Source organism: Marmota monax, unplaced genomic scaffold (genome assembly GCF_021218885.2).
Source record: "Marmota monax isolate L192 unplaced genomic scaffold, Marmota_monax_Labrador192_F-V1.1 WCK01_AAM20220418_F8-fsc00102, whole genome shotgun sequence".
Taxonomy (NCBI): Eukaryota; Metazoa; Chordata; class Mammalia; order Rodentia; family Sciuridae; genus Marmota; species Marmota monax.
In genome coordinates, this window is record NW_026692494.1 from 2,046,758 (window position 1) to 2,068,432 (window position 21,675).

The following is a 21,675-nucleotide window of genomic DNA, read 5'->3' on the forward strand; positions in this document are numbered from 1 at the left end:
AGAGAGCACTTTAGGCGGTGAGCTGCCCAGGACTGGGCAGTGGCAGGGAAGCCAGGCCCTGCTCGACTTGGGTAGCCACATGAGCCTGCACCTGAGACGGCTAGTGCGATGCCAGGAAGGCAACTGGATCCTCAGACGCAGGGCTCAGGAGGGCAGCACAGAGGCCCTGGCCCTCAGGCAGCAACAGCACAGAGACCAGGCAGGCTGGCTCCAGGGGGAGGCGAGAGGACAGGAGGAGTTGGAAGTTGGCCCTGGACCAAATGCAGGAAAGGCCAATAACAACAGCCACACAGGAGGAAAATGGGGAAGCGGAGGAGGCCCCGGGAGAGGAGCTGGTCATGAGCCTCCTGCACCAAGATGTCAGCTGAAAGGCCACTGAACACCCTAGGTGGAGGGGTGTTGGGGCCATCTAGGGGACAGAAGAGACAAACTAGAATTAGTTCAAGAGAGCAGGAGACCGAGACCCAGCCAACCTCCGGGAGGTGACAAGGCTCAGCTTCTCTTTACATTATTTTATTCAAGAAGGTGGGGAGGACAGACAAGGGGACTGAGCTGAGCCCTGAGTCCCTGAACCTCCCAGCTCAGTCCCCACAGTAGGACCGGACTCAAAAGTTGGGGGTGAGGACTCCAGCCCCACCCAGACAAGGTCGGAGACAGGACCCAGGAATACTGACCAACTGTCCTCCAGGGGGCGGCGGCCAAAGCTCATGGGGCCCAGCCCGTGCACACCCAGGGTGGGGCTATTTGGGGGTGCTGCCGCCCTTCTTGGGAGTGGTGGGCTTCTTGCTTTGCCAGAGATGGCCCTGGATGGTGAAGGCGTCCACGCTCATAGACATGGTCTTGGCGGGAATCTGAGTGAAACGCTTGCGGTCTGAGTTGTACTTGTAGATGCCTTCCACCATGGCGGGGGTGACAGTACGGGGGCCATAGCCCGCCAGCCGAGACAGCTCCTCCGTCTCCCCAGACAACGTGTAGAGCGCCCGGAACTGGCAGCTCGAGTCACGGAAGAGGATCAGGAAGTGGTTGGCCTTGCTCTTCTCAATTTCCTGGTGGGTGGTGAGAGCCGTGAGCCAGCCAGGTGGGACCACTGACCCCTCCCCTGTCTGGCAGCTAGGCAGGTGCAGGCTCACCTCAAGAATGCGGTTCTTCTGAGGCTCGTTCACCTTGCCCGCCAGGCAGCAGTGCGACAGGGCGTTGTGGATGATGAACTTGTTGGACTTGGCGCTGGGCTCCTTGTACAGCCTTGGACCTGGAGGGAGGAGGTCAGCAGGGGCGACCAGGGGCCTGGAGGAGCCTGCTGCTCACACCTTGCCTCGGGCCATGCTCACCTGTGTACTCGGGCACCGACGCCGGGGAGGAGGCATTGCTGCCATTCTCCCAGTCGCGATCTCGGCTTCCGGGCAGGCGGCTGGGGGACATGAGACCAGATGGGGACGGCGCCCTGCAGCAGCAAAGGGGCGGAAGGAGTGAGGTGGTAGCAGAGGCGAGCCTAGCGCACCGCAGAGGACACGGACACTGACACGGGCCAGACAGCCCGATCCGTGCTCATCCCTAGGCACCGCAGGCTCCAGGGCCCTCAGCCAGACGCAGGCAGCCCCAGCCTCACTGCCCAAGCATGCCTCTGTCCCAGGGGGCATCCACACCCAGGCCACGCCCCACTCCAGGCATGGGGGGTGCACAAACCCACAAGCTCTGGGCAGTCACCCCACCAGAGCTCACCGCGACGTGGGCCTCTTCACACCGAGGTGATTGGGGGCCTCATTGGCCACAGTGGACAGGGACAGGGTGGACTGAGAGTAGATCTTGCTGAGCCTCGAGCCTGGGGAGAGACCCCACAGGTCAGCCCCACCTGAAGCCCCCTCATCTACCTGACCCAGCAGCTGCGGGGGTGCAGACAGGCCAGCCCTGCCAAGACCCCTGCCCTCTGCAGCCCCCCAGCTCAGGGCTCCCACACACCCGCTGTGAGGGGGCTTTGTCCAACACCCCCAAGAGGGCCTCACCAGCCACGGAGGGAAGGCCTCGCCCCCCTGTATCCCCCCAAAGGTAGGGTCAAACCCCCTTGGGGACCTTACCACCACTCATGCCCGCCCCTGCCCAGCACCCCTGCAGACCCCCTCCCCACACATCCATGGGGCCTCCCCCAGAGAGCCCCAGAAAGGGCCCTGGGCAGGCCCCACCCCCACAGTGTCCTCACCCAGCAGGCCGCGGGCTGGGCTTCGTGCCAGGGCCGAGTCATCACAGCAACCAGAGCGTGGCCGGGGGGCCCTCCGCCCGCCCCGACCCGGCCCCCCGGTCCCCGTGGCCCGGGGCCGCAGCACCTTATCAAGGTCATCCATCAGCTTTAGCTGGGCCCGGCGTTCATACTCAAGTCTCGTGAAGTCCCCTCGCCGGGGGCCCACCTCCTCCTCAGCTGGGGCCCGGGCAGCGGGGATCTGGGTGGCCACTGGGGCCACAGGAGCTGTGGGTGCTGCAGGGGCGGGGCCAGGGGCCTCCTGGGCCAGTCTGCAGATGAGGGGAAGACAGCAGTCAAAACGGCATGGGGTCACTGGGGACAGGAAAACCAAAGGCAGGGGTCCCCCAGCTGGGCCCAGCCTCACCTCACAGACTCCTCCCTCCGCTGCTCCTTCTCAGCCTCCTGCCACTGTTTGCGTCTCCGGGCCTCCTCGGCTCGCCGCTGCTGCCGCTCTAGGAGGCTGGCCCGCTTTTGAGCCATCTCATCCTCGGGCTTGTCTTCGTCCTAGGGGAAGACACAGTCCAGCTGGCCAGCCCTCCCCTGCCGTGGCTGGAATCTCGTCTCCCACTGACCCAGCTGGCCAGCCACTCATCCATCTTTTATAAACGCACTAAAAGGATTTAACTGTGCCTACTTTACACTGCCCTATGCTAGGTATGAGAGGGATGGGGAGGACTGTGGCACTGCTCGCGCCGAGTGCTTGACCCAAGGAGCACCGGGCAGGTGAATACCTCGAGGAGGAGGGTATGGGGCCCTGCAAGTCTACACTGCAGGGAGAGGCCTATCCTACCCTGGGAGCACTGAGGAGGCTTCCTGGGAGAAGCACCCCTGGGAATGACAAGGGCTTAACTGGGCAGGGGTGATGGGTGAGAAGAGCCTTTCAGAGAAAGCAAGTGCAAAGGCCCTGAGGCCAGAACAAGCCCAGCAGAGGTGTGAGGATGATGTGGCTGGGATGCACAGCTTGGGGGAATGGTATAGGACACGGTCAGAGGTGAGCAGAGCCCAAAGTCGTGGGGAGGACTTTTATCCTAAGAGCCAAAATTGCTGAATGCTCAGTGGAAAGTGAGTGGGATTGGAAGGAGGTAGCAGAGATGGGTCAGGAGGTGACCGCATTGGCTACCACGATGGTCCAGGAAGCAGGGGCCATGAAGAGGAAGAGCATAGGACAGGATCACAGAGAGGAACTGGTCACTGGGAAGAGGTGCCATGGAAGACCTAGCCCTGTCTGTCCACCTACCCACTCCTGCCCATCTGCCCATCACCCACCCATCCTTCACCTACCCACCAACTACCTGTCCATCTGTCTACCATCCAGTCTCTGTCTCTCCACCCACCCCATTTATGTGTCCATCTGGCCACCCACCCCGATCTGACCACTCATACCTGGCTATCCACCCTTCTATCCACCCACACAACCTATCCATCCATCTACCCAACCATCTACCTACCCGCCCACCCACCCACCTCTCCACGCATCTGTCCAACCCATCTATTTACCCATCTTCCCACCCATCCATTAGTAATGCCTGTCTGTCCAACTATCCACCTACCTCTTCAAGGCCCCACCTACCCCAGATGTCCTCACTTCCTGGCCCAGCCATTCTGTTCCCCTGTCCCCTCTGTGACTCACCTTATAGAAGAAGCCGAGGCCAGCCCGAGGCTCTCCCTCGGAAGATGCTTCCTCCTCTAAGGAATCCTCGGCCCCAGGGGGGCTCCCATCTCCCTCCTCCTCGGCAGCAGGCTCTCCGAGGCTAGCCAGGGGGATCTCGATGAGGCCAGGCCTGGCCGAGGGCTCCTCGGGAGGTGTCCCCTCCGCCAGGAGGATGGAGGAACGCGTCTGTACAGGCACCTGGCTTGGTGAGAACTTGCGCAGATGAGGGAGGCTGTCCACGTCGTGGGGTGGGGTGAGCACCCTGGTCAGGGGTGCCAGGCGCAGCTCCGCTGGCCGGGCGTGTTTGGGGCTGCGAGGTGCCGGGCTGGGGCCAGGCCCCGGACTGCGACGAGTAGCGGAAGCACGCCGGGCAGGGCTGGGGGAGGCAGCTTTGGGCCCCGCTGTGGGGCCAGGAATGACCCATGCAGCAGGTGGTGGGGCAGGTCCAGGGGCCTCCTGGGGGGCCAGAAGCCGCTGCTGCTGGTCCGTGAGCCTCTGCATGTCCCGCTGCAGCGAGCTCAACGCAGCACTCAGCTTGCTGACTGCTCGGTTGTAGTCCCCCAGGCCCTCTGGGGGCACTGGGCCCAGCTCTGGGGAGAAGGTCACTGACTTAGGCCGTGAGGATGGCTCACCCTGGCCCTCACCTGCTGGCCGCTCGCCACCAGGGGCCAAGCCTGGCTCGGCCTCAGCCTCGGCCTCAGCCTCAGCTTCGGCCTCGGCCTCCCCTGCGGCCTCCCGCGGCTGCACCTGTAGAAAGGCGCTCTTGCCCAGCCGCTGGCGGTGCTTGGCAAAGATGGCCTCAATGCGCCGCTTTTGGGCCTCTATGGCTCGGCGCTTCTCTTCCAGCCGGGCTCCCAGCTCACTCATCTCTGAGCTTAGGGCCTCAGGTGCTGCTGGAGTGGACGTGGGGGACCCTGCTCCGGCCTCAGCCTCAGCCTTCACCAGCTGCTTCTTGCGTTCAGCAAAACTGGTCATCTTCACCTCAGAGTTGGTGGCTGCTGGGGATGAAGCCACTGCCTTCGGAGACCCCTCGGATGGGGCTGGTAGTTTCGACACCTCCCCTGATGGGCAGGGAGATGGTTTTGAGGGGGCCTCTGGGTGGGACACATAGACGGGCGCTTTGGCAGGCCCATCAGACAGTGGTTTCGAGGCCCCCTCGGGCAGGTAGGAGGGGGCCAGCGGCGGTTTGGAGAGCCCCTCCGGGGAGTGGAGGTAGAAGCTGCCGTCGGCGGCCCCGTCCGGGAGCAGCCGGGGCTCGGCACTGTGGATGATCTGCAAGGCCTCCTCGATAGTGGGCAGGTCGCCAGGCTCCGGGGGCGGCTGGGAGGGCGTCCGGGCCGGCACGGGACGCGGGGGACCGAGACTATCCGAGCTGACGGAGCGGAGTAAGACAGGGTCTCCCATGACGACATCCACGTCGCTGTCCAGGCCAAAGGGGGTGCTGAACGACACAGCCTGGGAGAGGGGACGGCTGGCGGCCAGAGGGAGGGGTCAGCCCCCAGACCAGCCTCCGCCCTGCCCCGCCCAGCCTCCTCCACTGGCGCCAGGCCCTTGAGATGTGCTCACCTGAGCTGACGGTTCCAGGCCTTGCCAAGGGCCTCCATGTGGGACATGGACGGAGAGGACTTCAGGGAGCCTGGGGAGGGGCAAATGATCACTATGGGGTCACTGGGGCCCTGGGTGAGGTCAGCATCCTCTGCAAGGTCACCAGATGAGTCACTGATGGGTCATTATGTGTCTAGTCAGATGAGAAGTTTCCAGAAATGGGTACCGGGGGCCCTTTGGTATCATTAAGGGATGCTGAGGAGCCACAGGGGAAGTCCTGGGGGTCACCTTAGGGTGACAGTGAGACCCAGTGCAGGGCCACTGGAGGGGTCATTGAGAAGACATAGGTCAACTGGGGCAGTCTCTGGGGGGTGAGTCCCTCATGGTAGAAGCTGCCCCCATTCCTCACCTGTGGATCCTCGGAGTGGGGACTGGGGGCCGCCAGGTGACAGGAGCGGGTGACGGAAGTTGAAGACAGGAGAACTGCCAGGAGACACGCATCAACCTTGGACCCCGCTGCCACCTCACTCCCCCACTGCCACGTCCCCTCCCTACCTTGCACCCGAACTGCCGCCCCGCCCCTGCTCCCCCCACCCTCTCGCCTCCCTGGTATTCCCGCCCCCTCCCGAGCCCCTGGGGGGAGGGGGAGAAGCCCACGGATGCACCCCACAGGACCATACCTGCTGCCACTATTGTTCTGAGGTGGGGAGGCCTCAGTGCCCCGGGGGGAGGCAGCTGTGACACAGAAAAGAGGGTCAGGCATGGCTTGGCCCCCAGCCCCACCCAGAGAGCGGCCAAAGCTCACCATGCCCGTCCGGCAAGTCCTTGGCCTGCACAAAGTCAGGCTTCAGCACCTCGAAGCACATGAACATCTCGGCCAGCAGGACCACCAGGTTGACCTGCAGGCGGGAATGGGTCAGCGAACAGACCACACCTCCCTGGACGCCCGCCCAGGCCCCCAAGGCAGCCTTACCTTGAGGGGCGGTGGGACATAAAGCAAGTCCTCAAGGGACAGCGGGCAGCCACGAGGAAGGCGGGAGGCACAGAAATCCTGCACCAGCTGGAGATTGTACAGGCTGTCCGCCACAGACATGGGGTCCTTGAGGCACACCTCTGCAGGGACAGGAGGCCTGGGTCCCCGGCTCTAACAGGAGGAGGAAGGGGGCCCCGGGGAAACCCAGCAGCCCATACCTGAGGACCTACGATGGGCTGGGTCTCGTGCCAGGTGCCCTCTGCAAGGGGCATACCAAGACGGACCATTCCTCCAGCCTTTGACTCTGCCTGCAACACTACACCCCCAAGAGCTCAACTCGGAAACCTTTGTCTGACCACCCCTCACTCCCTGGGGCACCTAATCCCAAAGGTACTTCTAGATGAATTTATTGTCTCTCCCTGTGTCCATGGGCATCTGTGGGGTCAGTGAGAAGTGTGCCTCTATCTATTCTCACAGGATCCCTGGCACACAGTCCTGCCACAGGCAGAATTCTTTGAAGCACAGAGAGGTTTAGAAACTTGTTCAAGGTCACATAGCTAATTAGGGATTAGAGATGCAAACCCAGGTCTGCTGATTTCAGAAGCTGCCCGCATAACCACTGCATCATCCTGGTCTCTCAGACCTGGGGACAGAAGCCTGGGGGCGGGGGCTGAGGACACCAGGCTTCCAGGTGCGGCTGGACCATTCACTCACCCTCAAGTCGTAACAGCTGGGGGCAATAGCAGTGGATTGTGGCGGCCAGGGCCGCCCCGCTGGCCAGGTCCTGGAGGCTCGTCACAGTTGGGAAGCAGGGAGCACGACGGGCCACAGCACGGTCCTTGCGGTATCGGATCTGTGGAGAGGACCCAGGTCAGATCAGAGGTCAGGCTGGCCCCCCAGGTCAGCGGTCATGCAGGCTGGGTGGGGAGGCCTGGGGTTTCCGCCACGAGGGGGCGGGAAGCCGGGGGTCCCAGAGCCAGATGGTGGGGGCCAGCCTGGAGCAGGGGAGGGGCAGCAGCGAGAGGCAGAGGAGGTGTCTGCGAGCAGCCAGGCCAGCAGCAGGGGCTGGGGACAGGGACTCCTGGGACCCAGGAGTGGGGGATACATTACCATGGGGGGTTTGTTCCCCGACTCCTTCAAACAGAAGGCAATTGCGTGCTGGGGGGAGAGGAGCAGCCGTCAGCAGGGCGGGAGGGATGCTGACCTGCGGGCCCCCAAGCCCACCTCCGAGGAGGGGAGTAGTCCTGACCCCTGTCCTGAGCGCTGGCCGTCCAGCTCCCTGACTTGTGTTCTGGCCGGCTTTGGGGACCCCAGCTCCTCCCAGCCATGAGGGACCCCACAGAGCAGCCTCCCATGCAGGGAACCCTCCTCCCATATGAAACCAGGCCCCAGCTTGAGGAGAGGATGCAGAGGAAGCAAGTAGGCAGGAAAGGAACCCCCCAACCCAGACCCCAGGGTGGGGGTAAGGTGTGAGCAAAGGTGGGGAGTCATCCAGTCCAAAACTCCCCCCCACTTTCCCCCCGTCTATCTGTTGCAAAGACAAATTCCATGAAACAGAGAGGTTTAAATGCTTGTGCGAGGTCACACAGCTAATTAGGGAAGAGAGATTCAAATGTCAAGCTTCAAGAAATGGGCCTCCTCTCAAAGCCGGGATTTTTTCCTTAGGGAAATTAAACCTTCCTTAGTGCCTTGGTTAGGAAGGTTTAAGGCTCTTCCTGTAGGCGGGGAGATCCCCCATGTGTCCTGCCCACTGGGGTCAGGATCCATGCAGCTGATGGATTGGGGTTCCCCTCACTTCAACTAACAACAGGGGTCCTGCCCTCTTAGTTAGTGGCAGAGGGTTTGCCCTGGGGACAGTTCATCGACTTCCAGTTCCCCAGGTAGGCTGGCCCTCTCGGGTAATAATCAAGACTGCACCCTTCCCTTGGTTCACTGGGGGGTCCTCCCCAGCCCCACCCCCTTTGCTCACAGCTAGTGGAAGAGAAGAGGATGCAGACAAGCAGGCAGAACTGAACACACAGACAGCAACAGCAGGGCAGGCAGACGGGGCGGACAGACAGCCCCACTTACAGGAACCAGCTTCCAATACCAGCGCGTGGGGCACTGAGGGGCAGAGAGGGGTACAGCAGGGGCCGGTGCAGGGGAGAGGGCAGAGAGAGAGAGAAAGAGAGGGAAAGAGAGAGTCACCTCCAGCCACCCCCAACCTGGTCCTGACCACCCAGCCCTCTGGCAGCCAACCATCCATCATTCTTCAGGCATGCACTGCCCTGGCCTCACCGAGGGCTGCACGGGGGCTGCCCCATCTGCAGGGGCAGCAGGAGATGCACGCTGGGCCGCTTCTTGCTCTGTCTTTTCCTGCAGCCTCCTGACAGTCTGGGGGCCAAGGAGAAGTTCAGAGCTCTGCTCGCAGGATGATCCTGGTCCCCACCCATCCTGGGCCAACCCCACCTACCGTGTCCACCCAGAAAAGGAGCTTGTGCTCCAAGCTGGTCAGAGCCAAAGGACCAGGCAGCGTCTTGGTCCACTCGAAGGAGAAGGCAACCATGAGGGCATCAATAACAGCTAGATGGGCTCCCTGTGGGGGCAAGGGCTAAAGAATGAGACCAGAAGGTAGGGTGGGGGCTCCCTTGGCTAGAAGCTAGAGGCGGAAGGGTGGTGAAGTAGGAGGGGATCCCCGGGCTGGGGGCGGGGTTGGTGCGGGTCCTTGCAGGCTGTGGTCCTGGAAGAACCACTCAAAATGGGCCGGGCCTTGACATCCGACACGAGGCCTCGGCAGAGAGCGGGCCATGCAGGGAAGCTTTGAGGGGCAGAAGTGTGTCGGGGGGAGGAGCCAGGCCTGGTAGGAGGGGTGAGGGGAGGGGCAAGGCTTGGCAGGAAAAGCCAGTCTGATGGGTGGAGCTTCATGAGGAGGAGCTACCCTGATGGGTGGGGCTTTGTGGGAGGAGCTACCCAGTGGGTGGAGCTTTAAGGGAACAGCTAGGTTTGGTGGGTGGGGCCCGAGGAGAGGGCCAGGCCTGGTGGAAAGGCCTTGGAGGAAGGTGGGCCTCAGGACTGGGGTTCAGGGAAGGAACCCGGCCTGGCGGGAAGGACGCACTGGGCAGGGGCGGAGCCTACCATGAGAATGGGCTGGTGTCTCAGGTCAGCCTCGCGCACAGGGCGCTCGGGCAGTGCTGGCACTGTGCCCCTCCGTGCCAGCAGGGCCAGCAGTGCAGAGGGGCTAGGAGGTGTCTCGAGCTGCGGCAGCGCCTGGCGCCAGGCCCGGCAGTAGAGCTCGGCCGAGAGGAGCAGCCGCGTCACCGGGGGCTTCACGTGCTCCTGCGCGTACTGGTCAGTGTAGAAGGGCTCCCACAGCTCCGGGGGCACGTGCTCTGCAGGGGCACGTGGGAGGGGCATGCCGGGAGTCAGGGCCACAGACACCACTCACAGTGACAGGGCCCCAACTAAGGGGGCGATCTAGGAACCTAGGGCACCCGGAGGGGAAAGGAGGGAATGCGAGCCGTTTGCCGCAGGAAGGAAAGAAGGTCCTGCGGCAGAGAGGGCTGCGCTGGCACAGGCCAGAGGCTGGGAGAAAGGACAGTGCCTCACTGCGACGGTGGGCTGTGGGACAGCGAGGGGAGGCCACAGGGAAAGACAAGACACTGGCAGCCCAATCGCAGAAACCGACCCGTGCGCACCGGGTGCTGGCTTCACAAAAGCCCTTCTCCACCCTAGGAAGCAGCCAGGGCGCCTTACAGAGCACGCACAGAGAAGGAAAGTAACCCGCCCAGGGCCACACAGCTCTCCAATGCCAGGCTGAGAAGCAAACCCACACCCAGCTTGGTGGCTGGGCAGGGTGAGGTGTGAGGTGGGGGCAGGGCATGGAAAGTGGGAGGTGACAGAGGCCAGAGCTTTGAGGGAACTGAACTTGGTAACTAAAGAGGCGGAGGGGAAGAGGAGGAGGCATCTAGGGCTCCATGGGGCCTGAGGGAAGAGATAGGGACATTGAGATCAGTGGCTGGGGGGGGGGGGACGGGACAGGAGGGACAGCAGGTGAGAGAGTAAAAGCAGAGGGCCTGAGGGACACCCTGGAGCAGAGAACATGAAGGAATGGAGCCTAGAGGAGCAGCGAGGTCATGTCAGAGGGGGCCACCAGAATCCTAGGTAGGGGGCAGAAGTGGGCATAGGCCCAAGGGTGGAGAGGAGAAAGCCTGGCAGATGTGGGGAGTCGGGGAGGAGATGACGCGGTCAACATGGGGGACGCTGCCCGTGCTGCTGTTGCAGTCAGCACATCTCTTTTGGAGCCTGGGGTTCTACATGGGTCTGAGAGAAGGGGACGGGGGCTTGCATCAGACCAGACCTTTCCCAGGTTGCCCTCTTCAAAGCCAGGCTCCAGTGCAAGGACCCAGGCACCCTTGACAGAACTCCCTTCCTGCCACCTCCTTTCCCACCCCTTGAACCTGCACTTGACCTTCCCACTTAAGCCCCACCCCTGTGTAGAGCCACCTTCTCCAGCCTCCTGGACAGAAGAGGGCTTTCCCGGCTCACTTCCTCCTCCCTCTGCCCCCTGCCCCTTCCCTGCCCATTCAACCCCCTGGACCTGGCTTCTGCCCTCAGGTTCCCAGCCTCCCCGCCACACATCTGGGGCCTGTAGGCGCCTGGGCTCTCTGCCCAGCACGACCTCCTTCCCCCTGGGGTCTCCGTATACATGGACAGGCCTCACCTCACCCCTTGACTGCTTCCATATATCTGAGGACTGTTACCTGCTGCTGCCCAGGCTCTGGGTCCCACTCCCCCACCACCACCAAGGATCTTTCATAATCCTCAACATCTTGCTCCAAACCTCCTGCTCCTCCCTGTCCCCATCACAGTGACAAATCACCATTCCTTTTGTTTTTTTCTTTTCTTTTCTTTCTCCTCCTCCTTGCAGTGCTAGGAATGGAACCCAGGGCCTCGTGCATGCTAGGCAAGCACTCTACTACTGAGCTGTATCTCCAGCCCTTTTTAAATTTTGAGACAGGATCTTGCTAAATTGCTGAGGCTGGATTTGAAGTTGCAGTCCTCCTACCTCTGCCTCCCAGGTATCTGGGATTAGAGACAGGCACCAGTGCACCCACCTCCCCCACCCCACCCCACCCCACCCCCAGGGGTTGAAGCTCTGCCTCTTAGCTACATCCCCAGTCCATTTTATTTTTTGAGACAGAGTCACTAAATTGCTGAGGCTGGCCTCAAACTTGCAATCCTTCTGTCTCCTGAGTCACTGGGATTATAGGCATGCACCACTGCGTGGGCTCCTTCTTATCCCCACTCACATCCAATCAGTCCTCTAGTTCAACCCTCTGACATCTCCCAAATCCAAACCCTCCTATCTCCCCAGACCCTGAGATCAGCCCAGTGCACTTCCTGCTCCCATCAGCAAAATGTAACAAGTTTCTTTCCCCTAAGACTTTTCTCAGGGCCTTCAACCTTCAAGATGATTAAAAAAACAACAACAAAAAAAAAAAAAACAAGTGAGCTAAGCTACTGATTGCCAAAGTTTCTCAAGCAAGCACTCCCCCTGTACCAGTGTCCTCCTTGACCCTATTTGTGTTGTGGGAATGGCTGTCATGTGCATTTTAGGATTTTAACAAAATCCCTGGTCTCTAAGTAGATGCCAGCAGCACCTTCCTCCCAGGTAGTGACAACCAAAAATGTCTCCAGACACTGCCAAGTGTCTTCTAAAGACCAAAACGTCACAAGCTGAGAAACAGTGCCCTATGCTACAAAATGTTTATTGAGCATCTACTGTACAGCAGAGCTGTCCCATGGAAATACAATGGGAGCCACATAAGTAGTTTTAGGAAGTTTTCTAGTAGCTATGTTGAAAAATTAGAAACAAGGAACATTAATAGCGTAGTTTATTCAACCCAATATGTATTCAAAACATTATTAGTTCAACATGTAATCAATATAAGACCATTAATGAGATATTTCACTTTTTTTTTTTTTTTTGGTACCAAGTTGGATCCAGTGTCTAGTTTACCTGACAACACACCTGGATTCAATCAGCCACACTGCAGGTGCTCTCACAAGCACTTGGGGCTAGTGGCTAACCTACTGGACAGCAAAGCTCTGGGGCACAGTGTTTGTTTATATTGTGCCCTTCATTTCATCCTGACACTTTCCTTACACCACTGTTCAGATAAGAAAACCAAGATCCAGAGAGCTGAATTAACTTGTCCAAGATGGCACAGCTAGTAAACTGCAGAACCCACATAAACTGCTTCCCTCGCATATCTTACTGATGTTCTGATTTCCCAGACTTATTTAACATAGAAACTTTCTTATCTCCAAGTGTGTGCTCTGCTGAGGCCATCTGCCTGCATTCCTGCAGAAGCCTCTCAGTTCTGTACCTCAGGGCCACCAGAACCATTCCTTCCCCAGCCACAAGCCCCATTGGGCAACTGCACGTCTGATCTTGTCAGTTCCCAAACACCTGCTATGGCTCCCCACTGTCCTCAGATCCCCTCCTCCTGAAGTCTCAGAGTCTTCCTCATCTCCAGCCTCCCCCCACCACTGCTGGGACCTGTGTGTTCTTCTCTGAGAACTCCTTGCCCATCCACACCCCGTGCCTTTACAGAGACTCCTTCCCCTGGCAAACTCCTACACATCCTTCAAGAGTCAAGCTCCTCCTCCCCTGGGGAGCCTTCCCTTCTCCCTCCCTCCCAGGAAGATTTGAGGGATTTCCTCCCCCCAAGCATCACTGCCTGCTCCACACCGTGGAGCTTATCACTCTAAGCAGCCACGATCTGGTTTCATCCCATCCCCCCTCTCCTGTATCCATCCTCTGTACTCCACATCCTGAGCACCCAGCACGGCAGGCACCTGACAAGCCCTGGTGGAGTCACAGAGTTCATGAATCCAGAGCCCTCTGCTCCCCTCCATTTCAGGCAGGTGGATAGGAAAGAGACTGAACTTGACCCTCAGCGTAGTGGCAGCCACCCGAGGGTGTTACACAGCAGAGGGAGCTGGGTCAGAACAGGGTGAGTCAGAGCATCAGGACCTTAACAACCCCCACAGGAGGATCTGCTTTCCATTCTGTGAAATGGGATAGTAACCCCTGTCCTGTCTCCTGGCCAAGAACAATGAATGATATTCATAGTACTAATAAAAATCACCTTTCCAATCACACCAGAACCAACAGAATCCATTTAGCGTGTACCAGTTGCCAAACACAATGTGATTCGACAGTCAGTACCTCTTTGATGCCTCCCAGCAACCTTGCCCAAAAGGTACGGGGTCTCAATCCCCTGTGGGCTGTCCTGCCACATGTGTGTACCCCACAAACACTTTCAGGCATAGATAAATAAATCAGTGAAAGCCTTCCTTTACAGAGAGGGACACAGAAGCTCAGAACTGAGATAATTCCTCTACATCCTAGAGAAGCTGCCACTCAAACTCGATTCTGACTTGCAAAGTTAAGCTTTCTATAGCCTCATAACCTTGGATGTGAGGGGCTAGGCAGTCCCGGGTCCCAATCCTCAGTCCTTTCTTCCTCTAGTAAACCCCTGGGGGTAGGCAGGCTTCAGAGTGGGTCATGCAAGGAAGGATACTAGGGGAAAGTGGAAGGCACAGGCTGAAGCGGAAGCAGGAGAGGGATAGCTGTCACTGAGACCCACACCCAGAACAGGTTGGTCTGGGAAGGCCACTGAGAAGGGGGATGGGCTGTGCCCAGCCAGTGCCAAGACCAGTAGGCAGGACCAGTGGGAAGGCAGGGCGTCCCCCCACCGCTCCCCGGAAGGCCCAGACCTTAATTAACCCCTGTAGTCCCCAAGGCCAGGCCCCTGCTCCCAGCTCTGGTCTAGGGCGGTGGAGCTGCCCAAAGTCAAGACAGTGAGCCCAGGGCTTCTCATCCAGAGGACCCACCCGCATTTTCCCCGCAGGGGTGGCCTGGGTTATTTAGATATGCAGGCCTGGGGAATGCCCTAAAGGGAGAAGGCCCTGAGGCGGAGGCCCCCACCCGGGGCAACCATGGACAAACCTTTTCGCTTTACAGGGCTCGCCTGCCTCCCTGGTAAATGGGGCAATAAGTCACAGCTGCCAGCCGCAGGCCGGGCGGTGGAGGCAGGGGGCTCCCAGAGCTCGCCCCGCCGCCCACAGCGCAGGCAGGGCCGACGCGGGGCGTGTGTCCTGCCCGGGGAGCGTGCAGAGCTGTGGACCCCAGCGCTTACGGCCCCGCGGGAGGCCGAGGACAGTGGGGAGGGGGTCATCGAGGGCGCGTGATGTGTGTAAAGAGAGGAGGGCGTGCAAAGCAAGGCTGGGGGGTGTGGGAGGCGGGTCCCAAAGGCCGGCACCCGTCGACCCCACCCGACCCGCAGATCCCGCCCCGCTCACCTGGGACTCGGGACGCCAGGGTCCCCAAGGGGCGCTGTGCCGGCGCCCCACCCCCATCGCGCTCCCGCAGCCCAGTGGGCAAAGTCCACCGCCCGGGCCGAACAGGAAGCTCTGAGGCCCGGAGCAGCGGGCCGGGGCCCGGGGACCCCTCGCGACCAGCGCTATTGTTCCCACGGCCCTGGCCTCCCGGGCCGGGCGCCCCGCCCCCCGCACCTGCCGCGTCCGGCCCGCCGTCCCCCGGCCGGATACCTGCGCCCCCGAATGCGGCCCGCAGCACCCACGCCAAGCTCGCAGCAGCCTTGGCCCGCGAGAAGTCGTACTGGTCCAGCGACTTGATCTCGGGCACCAGGAAGGTCCTCCGCAGCGGCCCGGGCCCCGCGGGCGCCGCCTCCACCATGGCGGCGCCGGGGCTGCGGGCGCCGGGTCCGCGCTCAGGCTGGGCTGGGCTGCGCCGCGCCGCGCTCGTGCCCTGGCCGGGCCCGCCGCCGCCGCCGTTGCTGAACCAGGTGCGGCCGCTGGCGCGGGCGACGCTGCGTCGGCCCCGCCCCGGGGCGGAGCCCAGGTGCGCTCCGCCCCCCGGACCGGACCCGGACCGGGGCGGGTCCTCTGGTCTGGCCTCGCCTCGCCTCGCCTCGCCTCGCCAGGCTTTGCCTGGCCCCCAGCTGCCGCTGTCCGGGGCCCGGCGGGCGGGACTGCAGTGATGGAGGGGGAGGGGCGCTGCGGAGGAGTGTGTGTGTGTGTGTGTGTGTGTGCGCGCGCGCGTGCGCGTCTGGGGCACTGAAGAGGATTAGGGACCCTCTGGATGCGTGTGCAGGCCTGAATGTCTACACTCAGATCTGTGAACACCTGCGCGGGCTTGTAAAGCCTGGCCAGTAGGCAGCGTGTGCGTGGGTGCACCTGCTTCTAAGGCACAAGAACCTGTGTCCTCCTATGTCTGTGCATCTCTAAATATATTTGGGTGGTGACTTGGAGGACGTCTGCGTGTGTATATGTGTGCATGAGTGGGACACTGCATGTGTGTGTAAGAGTGTGTATATGTGTTTTTAACTCGTGTGTAGAAAGATCAATATTAGGTAGATGTCTGAGAACAAAAGTGTGAGGGTATCTGTTTTGTGAGTGTATATATGAGTGTATTCATTGGTGTCTAAATGTGTTTGTACTTTGTATAAGTGTGTGGTTGATGTTTGTGTCAATGCAGGAGCATGGAAGAGAAATTGAGAGTGAATATATGTATTTGTGCAGGAGTGTGGCGGTATCTAGGAGTGTGGATGTATAGTCGTTAATGGGCATATTTGAGAATATCTTTGTACCTGGGTATCTACAGTATATGTTGGGAGAAGGCTCTGATCCTGTGTAGATGAGGACACTTTTGAGTCTAAGTGGATTTGTATATGAGTATGTGAATGTGGCTATGCATACCGGTGTGTGTATAGGAGAAACAATTTCTGGGTGTAGTTTTGTACACATGTAATTAGTCCTTTGTATTCTTAGATTCTACATCCATGGATTCAACCAACCAGGTATTAAAATATTTGGAAACAAAAATGCATCTGAGCCAGCCCAGTGGCAGGTGCCTATAATCCCAGTGGCTCAGGAGGCTGATGCAGGAGAACTTCGAGTTCAAAGTCAGCCTCAGCAATTTAGAGAGGCCCTAAGCAGCTCAGAAAGACCCTGTCTCTAAATAAAACACAGAAAAGGCTGAGGGTGTTGCTCAGTGGTTAAACACCTCTGGGTTCAGTCTCTAGTACAAAAAAAAATGCATCTGAGTTGAATGAACAAAGCATGTACATTCTTTTTTCATGACATTACTCCATAAATGATACAGTATAACAACTATGTAAACAGCATTTACATTGTATTAGTTGTTCTAAGTCATCTAGAGGTGATTTAAAACATGGGAGGGCTGCACATGTTCTATGTAAGATTTTGCCTTTTTATATAAAACTCAAGCACCTGTAGGTTTGGAATCTGCAGCAGGTCCTAGAACCAATCCTCTTCAAATACCAAGGGATGACTTTATGTGTGTTTACATGTAAGTGTATTTGTGGCTTTGAGTATATGATGTGAACATGAGGGTGACAGGTTTTGTAAGTCAAGGAAGTGGATATAAATGTTCAAGAATTCCCATTTCTGAGTGCATTCATGAGAGTGCACACATGCACAATTATCTAAGAAATGTATATTTGTGTACTTGAATGTATTTATGAGTGATATGAATCTGATTGTTTCCATATGAAGGTGTGTGTTATGTATGCAGATATGTATGCACATGAGCATAATTGTGTGGATATATTTGTATACATTTGTTTACCATTTATTTGTGTGTTCCATTGTAGTTTTCTGTCAAAACAGCTGTGTAGGGGTTGGGGTTGTGGCTCAGTGGTAGAGCGCTTGCCTAGCATGTGTGAGTCCCTGGGTTCGATCCCCAGCACCACATACAACTAAATAAACAAAAGAAAAGCATTGTGTCCATCTACAACTAAAAATATATTTAAAAAAAAAAAAACCAGCTGTGTAGCCGGGCGTGGTGACCCATGCCTATAATCCCAGTGGCTCAGGAGGCTGAGGCAGGAGGATAGAAAGCTCAAAGTCAGCCTCAGCAACTTAGTGAGGCCCCAAACAACTCAGGGAGACCCTGTTACTAAATAAAATACAAATAAGGCCTAGGGATGTGGCTCAATGGTTGAGTACCCCCAGGTTCAATCCGCAGTACAAAACAAAACAAAAAATCCACAGTGTGACTCTTAGCTGTGTGAAACTGTGAATGCACAAGTGTTTGTGTTTGCAAGTATTAGATCTTTCCAGATCTATAAGTCCAGGTGTGTATACATGGGTGTGACTGTGTAAATAACAAGTGCACACATGTATATGAGTTTGTTCTCTTTATGTATCAATTTCTGAGTGTATTTGTGTGGTTAGAGCTGGGTGTTTACATCTGTGTAAATTTGTGGAAATGCACATGGATCTGTGTGAGCATTCACACCCACAAGGTGACCAGGTACATGCATGTGCATGTGTTTTCTGAATATAAACCAAGTATCTGAATGAACCTCTGCATATGTATGTTTTTGTGGCATCTGGATATTAGCAGATGACTGTGCTCAAGTATATAGGTCTGTATGCCTGAGTGGTTGTATTCATACATACGTGTATTGATTTGTATTGAGGTGTATTTATGTGTCTTATACAAGTGAGACTGGGTGGGTGACTTCTGAGCAAATGTAAGTATGTGATCTATAACTACAGAGGGGATTTCGATCACACACACAGAGGGCTACATAAATGCTTTAAGATAGAAAAAAACATCATGCCTACCTCCAAGACACCCCACCCCAGATGGTGGCCCCTGAGCAGGCCGGGTTTGAAATTCCAGAGTCCTGCTGCCACATGTTGCCCGTGTGTGTTTGGGTGTGGGTCTCATGGTCTAGAGCGTGTGACCAGGCAAGGGTGTGGGTGTGCCGAGGGAGAGAGAGAGAGAGAGAGAGAGAGAGGGGGGGGGGGGGGGGGAGCTGGGCGTGTGCCCTCCTGTCTGGATGTGCCTGTGCCAGATTGGGTGTGGGCACACAAAGGGCCAGTGTGTGTGTGTTGGAACACACGTGTGAATGTGCATGACGCACGGGTCGCGTGCCTCGGATCCTGTCCCAATCCCTTCTAGCACCTCAACAGGGTCGTTTCTGCACCAGGCCTCAGTTTCCCAATCTGCAGCACTTAGGGGGATCTAAGGCTCAGGGCAGGAGGGTTCCGGGCAGGGAGGGGTGTTGGCCTCATGCTCAGTCCCTTCTGCACGCCAGCTCCCACTCCGTGTTTGCTCGTTCTGGGAAAGTTCCCATGACCTCCGCGGACCCCAGGAACAAGCCCCGGGAAGGTGCCTCCAGCTGCTTGCAGCAAACACTCTCAGGGCGCGAAGAGAACACGCAACTTTTCGGCCCCAGGAGGGGGCTTTGGGCCCAGGCCGCCCTGGGCTGGGAGGTGCAGGGGGCGTGGGGGGTGGCGAAGCAGCAGGAGCCGGCTCGGTGCCCCCGCCCGGGCGCCAGGGGCCTCCTTAGGCCCAGCCCCCACACCGGGCCGACTGGAACGCCTGGCTGGGCTGGACCGCCCCACCCACACGTGTCCCGCTGGAATCGAGGTCCCACCTGCCCCCGGGGGCCTGTTCCTGCGGCGCAGGCGGCCTCAGACACACTGGCTCCCCTGTGCGCGAGGCCCCCTCGGCCCCTCCTCAGATTCCTGCCTCCCGCCTCCTCCCTCACCTGGAGCCTCCTGGGGCTCTCACGCCTTCCAGCTCATTAGAGGCCCTGGTTATTAGGCTGGGGGCGGCGATGACTTAGAGGGTTTGTGGACCCGGGGGTTCAGGGGTCAGGTCTGGGAGGTGTGTGGATCCCTATAAAGTCATCTGCAAAATCCCGACCGTGTGCATTTGGCAGATCTTATTAACAGGTCAGGATGGTTTAGTGCGCTATAGGCCTGGCACCGTTGCTTTTAATCCCAAACCCTTAATGGCTCAAGCGTTAGAAGGAGCCTAACACAATGATCTCTCCCACACACACACCACCCCTCCTGTCCTCCTCTCTTTCTGTCCCCCCCCCCCCCCCCCCCCCCGGGCCTCACTCTGTTGCCTTGAGCCTCTGGCCTCCAGCAGTTCTCCTTCAGCCTCCCTGGTAGCTGGGAACACAGGTAAGGGAGGAGACTTTGAGCCCAAGTCCCTAGAATCTCAGGTCCCCTGGTAAACACACGCGCTGACCTTCTATTCCAAGGCTGGCGTCACCATCTCTAAACATCTATGATCCTCACATGGAGTTGGGGAAGGGCAATAAATTTGGGGATCTCAGAGAAGAGGAGGTCTGGGGTCCCCTCTTGGTACCTCCAGCCCAAAATGAGCTGTAGAGCCAGGCCACTGGTAGCCCCTCTGAAGTTCAAATCAGTGAGTATTACCAGGACCTCTAGGGACCTCCAGGAGATATGTCCAAAATGGGTCAACCTAACTTTTGATGTATGTTGTGGTACATGCCAAGGGCCCTGTCTTTGTGACGCTTGCATTTAGTAGCAATGTACAGCGAGGAAAGGTGTGAACGAGAACATTTCAGCTAGGGATAAAATTTTGGGATATGGCTAGGGCTGCAGCTCGGTGGTTAAGTGCATGCTCAGCATAGGCCAGGGTCTGGGTTTTGTTTTCAGAACACCACCACCCCCCCAAATATGGGGAGGATAATAAAGCAAAACAAGGGAGATAGAGGCAGCTGGGTGGAGCCCTGCACGGTGGTGGGTGGAGCCCCACACGGTGGTGGGTGGAGCCTCACACCGTGGTGGGTGGAGCCCTGCACCCTGGCGGTTGGGGGAAACTTTTTTCTGGAGGGGTAGGGAGGGCCGCCACTGGAATAGGGGAAAGAAGCATTGGGAAAGAGCACTCCAGGCAGAGGGAACCCCCCAGCAGAGGCCCTGGGCAGAGACCAGCCTGTTCAAGGAGAGCCCTGACAGGAGCAGCAGAGAAGGAGCGGCTGCGCCTTCTTAGGAAGAATTTCAAACTCCTTTTCCTGGGGAAAAGCCCTTCTTCGTTCTGATCCATAAAAGGCAATCAAGGGGGCTGGGGTTGTCTCTCAGTGGTGAAGCACTGGGTTCGATTCTCAGCACCACAGATAAATAAATAAAATAAAGGTCCACAGACAAAATGATTTTTAAAAATATCTTAATTGTAGATGGACACAGTATCTTCACTTGTTCATTTTTTATGTGGTGCTGAGGATTGAACCCAGAGCCCCATGCGTGTGAGGTAAGTGCTCTACCACTGAGCTACAACCCCAGCCCTAAAATAATTTTTTTTAAAGGCGATCAAGGTATATTTCTGCCAAATGTGGTGGTGGCACATGCCTGTGGTCCCTGTGAGTCAGGGACCACAAATTCAAGGACAGCCTGGGTAACCTAAAGAGACCCTATCTTAAAATAAAAGTAAATGAATCAATGTGCTGGGATGTAGCTCAGTGGTAGGGTCCATGGGTTCTATCCCCAGCATATCAAAAATAAATAAATAAAACAAAGCCAAAACCCTTTGGGGAAAAAATGAATATTAGAAAAAGCTGTCCTATTCAAGAGAAATCTAGGAAACACAAAGATTAAATGTCATGTGGGGGCTGGGATGTGGCTCAGTGTAAGTGTTTGCCCAGTATGCTACAAGACCCTGGGTTCCATTCCCAGCAACACACACACAGAGTATGTGACAACCTAAAGGGAGTCCTGGGACAGAACAAGAATGTTAGGGAAAAACTGGAGAATCTGAACAAAGTATGGACCTTAATAACTTTAATAACAATGTATCAAAGTTGGTTCATTGATTGTAACAAACATACCATACTAGTTTAAAATGTTAATCCTGAGTAGAGGAAATTGGAAACTCTGGGGTGTGTGTGTGTGTGTGTTGTAGGAGGGCAAAAGGAGAATATGGAGACTCCTAATATCTGTTTAAATTTTTATAAATTTGCAACTATTCTGCATGGCTGGGTGTAGAGCATGTGTCCAATGTGTGTGTTCAGGCCTGAGAACTGCAAACCAAACAAAGCAAAAGCAAAAACTATTCCTTTAAAGGTCTATTAATAATAATAATAATAATAATAATAATAATAATAACTTAGAACAAAACTCGAGCCCAGAAATCCTAAAATTACTGTCACTTACTGCTGAGTTTCTGAACACTTATTATTTCCTGCACTCTCTCATTTGAATGGTGAGCAACAGTTTGAGACCCGCATGGTCTGTGGATCACATTTCAGTGCTGGCACTGGGTTTCTCAATGTCTGGGGACCCAGCAGCGTTCTTGACTATGGGGGCCGCCCTGCATGGTTTAGCAACATCCTGCTTGATGTCAGGAGAAGTCCCTTCCAGTCATGCCAACCCAAAGTGTCTCCAGATGTGCAAATGTTCCTCCAGTGGGCATAA

The 21,675-nt window shown here is 57.2% G+C and overlaps 1 protein-coding gene across 5 annotated transcripts; it reads right to left on the minus strand.

Moving 5' to 3' along the window:
• Positions 1-440: 440 nt before the first annotated feature.
• Camsap3 (calmodulin regulated spectrin associated protein family member 3) lies at positions 441-15,189 on the minus strand. Of its 5 annotated transcripts, none has more exons than XM_046443866.2 (19): positions 15,001-15,189; positions 9,517-9,770; positions 8,855-8,977; positions 8,680-8,775; positions 8,473-8,505; positions 7,513-7,560; positions 7,117-7,255; positions 6,403-6,542; positions 6,235-6,328; positions 6,110-6,164; positions 5,839-5,912; positions 5,451-5,520; positions 3,864-5,304; positions 2,598-2,737; positions 2,195-2,502; positions 1,720-1,819; positions 1,329-1,441; positions 1,131-1,249; positions 441-1,046 (listed from the first exon to the last, which is right to left on the minus strand). In XM_046443866.2, exons 1-19 carry the CDS (start codon positions 15,146-15,148, stop codon positions 741-743), a joined length of 3,801 nt encoding a protein of 1,266 aa, XP_046299822.1. In that variant the 5' UTR covers positions 15,149-15,189; the 3' UTR covers positions 441-740. The 5 variants fall into 5 exon arrangements, with proteins under 5 accessions (XP_046299822.1, XP_046299819.1, XP_046299820.1 ...); XM_046443863.2 differs by having other exon boundaries at positions 3,864-5,355; positions 15,001-15,188; XM_046443864.2 differs by lacking the exon at positions 8,473-8,505 and having other exon boundaries at positions 3,864-5,355; positions 15,001-15,188.
• Between the last annotated feature and the right edge of the window lie 6,486 nt (positions 15,190-21,675).